The sequence below is a fragment of the Vanellus vanellus genome, assembly GCF_965231255.1.
Source record: "Vanellus vanellus genome assembly, chromosome: 20".
Classification (NCBI taxonomy): domain Eukaryota; kingdom Metazoa; phylum Chordata; class Aves; order Charadriiformes; family Charadriidae; genus Vanellus; species Vanellus vanellus.
Window position 1 is genome coordinate 3,809,845 of NC_138925.1, and position 6,000 is coordinate 3,815,844.

The 6,000-nt window shown below is 35.7% G+C and overlaps 1 protein-coding gene across 3 annotated transcripts in view; it reads right to left on the bottom strand.

The window, feature by feature from the left end:
* PRDM2 (PR/SET domain 2) overlaps positions 1–4,948 on the bottom strand; it is a 54,163-nt gene extending 49,215 nt beyond the window's left edge. For 2 of the 3 annotated variants that reach the window (XR_014269888.1, XM_082493712.1), the window contains exons 1-2: positions 4,894–4,928; positions 1,177–1,329 (exon numbers count right to left, since the gene is read on the bottom strand). Coding sequence is in view for 2 of the 3 variants with exons in the window: in XM_082493712.1 (XP_082349838.1) it covers positions 1,177–1,329; positions 4,894–4,902 (162 nt within the window). In the remaining variant the exon portion in view is untranslated. Of the gene's footprint in view, positions 1–1,176; positions 1,330–4,893 lie in introns of all 3 variants that reach the window. The other variant, XM_082493713.1, reaches the window with a different exon arrangement.
* Between the last annotated feature and the right edge of the window lie 1,052 nt (positions 4,949–6,000).

Genomic DNA, 6,000 nt, shown 5'->3' on the forward strand with positions numbered 1-6,000 from the left:
CCAGAAAAGATGTAATGAGAGAGAAATTTAAACAATCAGAGGGACTCCAAAAGCACAATTACATTAATGAACGAGCGTGACTATGGGCAAAGGCAGACGCAACCCAAGATAAAGCATCTAGAGAAAACTAAGCTGGCTACAGATTCACACTGGGAGCCTGCCCTCGGTGAATAAACACTGAAGAGAAGTCAATAGTCTGGCTGGCAATAGCAAACCTCTACTTGAATGCTATCTCAAAGCTATTAGAAAGTCCAGAAAACATTTAGAAGGTTGGGTTCGGTTTCAGGTTTTTTTTCCCAATCTAGTTTGAGTGACTTAAAAATATAATAGCTATATTGCTATACTGCCCTATAAACTTCAAAACTGCATGGTATCAACTCATTCTTTTATTAAGTGAAGATCAGTTACTCACAGATGTTGTCGGCCTTACAAGGAAATGTAAGAAGCAGCACTAGCATGTAACAGCAAGGCTGCATATACCCAAAAGCCACAAAAGCATTTTAAATAAAAACAAAGTCAAGCTTTATATACTCACTTCTAGTAGGTTCTTGATCAGAGCTTCAAATAATAGTTTATAGCCACAATATTCTAACACTAACATACTCTGCCATTACTTAAAGAATTTTTTTTTCTTGGTTTTGGAGACACAATGCCACGGGAATGACACCTTTCTTCCTGCCCCCAACTCCCTGGATTAAACTGGAATGGTATAAAACTAGGAAAATTCATGAAACTACCTATAAAAGTCTTGACAACCAATCTTTGTCATACGATGCAAAGACCATAAAAATAACTGATTTCTGCAAAAAATCCTCAGTAGAAAGTGTCTGAGTATCTAGAATTAGAAAAAAAAAACATTTATTTTACATAATCAGCTATAGTTTTTTCATTCTAGTTGGTATCAAATTTGGTGCTACAGCAAATCATTAACCAACAAGATAGACTTAGTGTTCTTACTTATCCTGTATTTTAACAGTAGATCTTCATGTCAACTGTATTGGCACAGAAGAATTTAGACTAATGAAATGTAGCATTTGTAATATTTTAAGAAATAATTTTTTTCAAAATCTGTTCAATACAAGTAGTACAAAAAAAATAGGATTTGAATAAAGGCGAATAAAAGGTACTAATAATAAAAGGTAACAGAGCAGTAAGTGATTCTTCAGACATTGATACCTTTAAACTTTTGTAGTATATGGTCCTGTTGATCTCCAGAGGAAACAGATTTTGTTCCTTTCCTGAACGTGCCCAGTTTATATACCGTAGCCAGTTCCCTTTCTTTGGATCAGTTGCATCAACACACATCCATCCCAAGTTTGGGTAATAGACCTACCAGACAAAAATGGCATTAAGCATATGGACAACTGCTAACACCGAAATGTACATGCACTAAAACATGACGCATCCTAAAGCTGTACAAAGTAGTAGCTATCATGTAAGGACAGAGACAATACAAAGGGTAAGAGCAGCAGTAGGGGTTGTACTGGGGGGGAGTGTTGCTGGTCTTCTGCAATCTTTTTAGTGGAACTGGTACAATTGGAAAAAAAACAACAAACTTTTGGCCTGCAAGCCCTTCTCTGAAGGTTTTGGGCTCAAAAGCCAAAACACTTAAAACATGTTATGCTTTCTTTTCAGTTTGGCAAGCCTCAAATGATTCTCTAGATTTTGCATTTAGTTAAATGGCTGATTTAAAGATATAAAGGCAACAGAGCTTTATTTTTACTGTCTGATGAACTAGGAAAAGTAACTATATAAAAGTTAGAAGCATTTGCTTTATTTGGAAAGATAAGGGAAAGTATAATTTATATTTAATCTTTTTTTCAGGGTATTAAGGAAAACCTGAACCTTTCCGAAATCTTGTGATCACCTTAAAACACTGACCATGGCAGTAAACTTTTGTGTGTTCCCAGATGCTATGTAAATTGTTTGGTTTCCGTTCTGGGAGAAAAAATTAACACCTACACCTGCTTTATATTTCAAGACAGCTTGCACTAAAGCAAGGTTACTGACATCTTCAGTATTTTCTGATGACAGGCAACTCTGCTTCTCGTTCAAGACATGTTATGCATCTCCCACTCTTCCTACTATAATCCAAGTTCAATGCCAATAAGGAGAGCTATCAGTATATGCTATACATTTTTTTTCCAAACCGAAGAACACACCACTGTTCAGCAACTGGAATACCATTCTTCCATTACTTTGCCTCACAAGACAGACCTATGTATGACCTATAGTAACAGGTACACAATGTCTCAGAACTATTGGGCAGCTCACAGATGTTTAGAAAAATAAAAAAGAAAAAATACGTGCAATTTGGTTATATCTTATTATTTGCTTTTTCCTTTTGGTCCAGTCTATAATTATCAGTCTCTACCTGGAAAAGCTCTTTTCGAAACCCAGCCTCCCTAGCTCATTACCTCCTGCAACATTCACTTAGCACCACTGTGGATAAGGAATAAACTAAAATACCAATTTCACCGTAACTTTCCCATTCTGTTCCACAACGTTGCAGCTTTTTATTATTTCTGATACTTACAAGTAATTCTGTCTTTTCAAACAGTTTTACAGCTTCAGTTTCAAGTAGACTTCTACAATAGCTTAAAACAAGAACCATTTAATAAATTTTATTTCTTTTGTGTTGATGTACTGTTGGTTTAATAAAATAGAATTTTATCAACAAAGGTAAAGTTTCAATAAATGTACCAAAATCATCTTAGTTTCCTTCTAGGCAAATAGAAAATATCTCCCTCACTTAAACTATTCCAGCATGGATTTAATCAGCTGACTTTTGAAAGAATGTTCATCAGCACACCCAGCCCTTGCAACATAAAAGTGCAAACAGCTTCACAGCGCAAGACTGTAAAAGCAATCCTTTTGGTTAAAATGGAAGAAAAGAGCTGAACAATGCAGTGGAAGAGTTAGCACATATGGAAAATATGGCAAAGCATAATACTTTATTACTTTCTAAATATATTACTTTATTATGGTTTTATATTACTTTATTATGTTTTCTGCACAAAACATTTTATTACTCTTCAGTTCCAGCTTATAATTTACAGAATTTTGTTTAAAGGCCTTGTGCATTGCAAGAAAGGAAATAGCGCCAACTCCTCTATAACATTGCAACTTTAAGTGATTCCTGTAAACCATGATCAAGATCATTCAGCACAGTTCTGCCAGTCATTCTGAATCGGCAGACAGCATTTCCCTCCCTTCTCAGTCACCTGCCATCATCTTCCTACCTGGGGCTTTTCTCCGACACAAAATGAAAATATGTTAAAGTCTTTATTTCTCTCCTCAGACATGGCAAGCATACACTGACACACAAAACATCTTTTCCAGAATGATACTCTAGCATGACAGTTCAAAATTATTACAATTCACTGGAGATGCCAGCTTTTAGAAGCCTTACTTTTTCTTCAGATTAACTTCACTAAAGAAACAAATGGGACTCTTGTGGAAAAGGTTGCTCTCCTTGTTGAAGGTCCATATACCTAACTACTCCCACACACTACCATCCTTTTATAAACCCTATTTTCTAACAGTTAAGATTCTGGAGTGGTTTCAGATATCAGCATATGGGGTCAACTATTGCGGTCTCATTTTAGCTGCTTTTTTCTAATTCCAAAATCAGTATTAAAGCAACACACAATTACTTTGAAATCTAGCAAGGGTTCCCATTATCGCCTGCATTGCAAAGTACGAAACTTTAACAGCTTGTTTGCAATTACCATTTCTCAGCACAAATTTTAAAAATATTAAGACATATCCACTGAGAACATGCAAAATCCAGCACCGAGAAAAACAATTGCGAGGTCAATAATTTACTTCACTGATTTCATCTCACTAAGTGTTCTTGTACCAGATCAAAAGGGGAGATACCTTATGCTGTGGAGTTTGTGATAATACTGGCTCAATGCAACAAACATTATACTTGAACACTTCATTACTTTCCTGAATGTGAATTTGCATTTATGGGTAATTGTTCTAGATCAATTCCTCTGATAGGGGTTAACATTAAGTTTTGTATGTGTAGCCAGTGTTTTATGCAGTTCAGTATTTGCAGGCCAGGGGCCAGAAGGATGACTATCATTATCTTTAGCCTAAAAATCTGTAAACTAGCAAGTTCTGTTTCAGAACATGCTTTGCCACAGTTCCTCCATCCGTCCCCTCCTTGACCATTTGCTTTGCTAAAGCCCTTTGCTGTATGTGTCTTTAGAGAGACTGAAGTCTTCAGAAGTAGTTATGAACTGCCTTAAAGACACTGTAGATAGGATTCAACTCCAGATTAAGACACCTACATTTTGAAATCTACATAATATGCAAGGTCTTATGACTGTCAGTGGAGCTTAAAGCGCTATTCAGCTGTCCAGACAGTTTTTGCTTTAAGGCAAGCCCAAACACAAGCAGCACAAGAAATACTGCAACACTTAAGAACTTTTATAAAAACTCCAAAAGCAAAACCAATTCCCATAACAAAGCTTGTTTTCAAAGAGCTAAATGAGGAGGAGTGCTGTGGCTTCCTTAAGAGACTCCATATCCTCCTAATTTCCCTAATTTCATAAGCAGTTGACAGTACTCAGTTGCAGAAGGGAACTGGTTCAGGGTTCAAGCCAAAGTAAAGCTTTATCAGCAACAGAATCTTAAGGGAAGGTGTGATCCAGAGACAGTATATAAGAAAATACACAAAATTTCAAACAATGCCAATAGTTTAAAGCTTTGCAATTCAGAATGGTTGCTCAATCCAAATGTCTATAAATAACTGTTTGCAATGGTAGAAATAGCAATTATTTCACATCGTGTCTATTTCTAAAATCTCTGGAAAAATTACAGACTAAATACAAAATACTGACAGTGACAGATATCTTTTTCCATTTACAAGCTGTTTCTTACCTCCCACATATATACATTGCTCTTAACTTGAGATCTTTTTTTCTTGTCACCAACAAATGGTCCAAACTTCTTGCCTTTTAAAATTGATTTTGTTGCCCAGACACCTGAAGAGAGACATACCACTAGTGAAAACTAATCTATCTGATCTCAAGCAAACCTTCTACTCACAATTCACATTTCTTAAGATCATTACATGTATCTGTCTCAGACTGGGGAGCATTCTACAGTATTAAGATCACAATAAGGAAATTGAAGTTTACCAAAATGAATTCAAACAATTCCCCTCCCAAAACTCACTGCAGTCATGAAAGGTTTAAGTATTTACCTGGTTTCATTCTTTGCTCATGGGCTACTGTAGCTCTGAAGACAAAAAACAACCTCGATTTTTCTTGTCCTTCAGGTGATATTCAAAATACCATAAGAGCATTACAGGTTTTATATTGTAAAGTCCCAGATTTCAGCTGGTTTACTCAGTAAACATGTTATTATAACAAAAATCTGATTTGCTTTCTCTGTAACAATGCCAGGCAAATGAAGCCCTCACAAAAGTTGTGAAACTAATTAATAGTATATTTTGAAGGAAAAAACATTTAGGATTGCTTAAAATACATGCATCTGCCCATAAATTTATTGAAAAGGTTTAACCAAACTGAACATGGACAGCTGCACTTCACATTTTAGAGCATGAAAACTGAGAACTGATTGACAAATAATTGCTAATTAAATACAACATTCTCATTCAGACCATGCTAGATCAGGTTCATACTAGAAAAGATTAACCTTACTCCAAGGAGCTTATAACCTGTTACTAACAGTAACACATCTATTGTCAGGCTTGTTCCTCAAACTACCAGCTTTCAACATCAAGTATCCAGTCTGCAATTCTGACTTCCATCGAAGTTCTCTCACGTTAAACTCTGTTAAAAAAGAAGCCAAGCATTTTGCACATATTGCAGAAACAACACTTTGCTCCATATAGCAGCTTTCAAGTCTACACTGAATCTGTTCTTCTAAATTAAACTTCTTATATTGAGTGGACAGTGAGATGCAGCATTCTAAAGAGGCAACAGTAAGATAATTACAAAACACAAAACTAATAAAATGCTT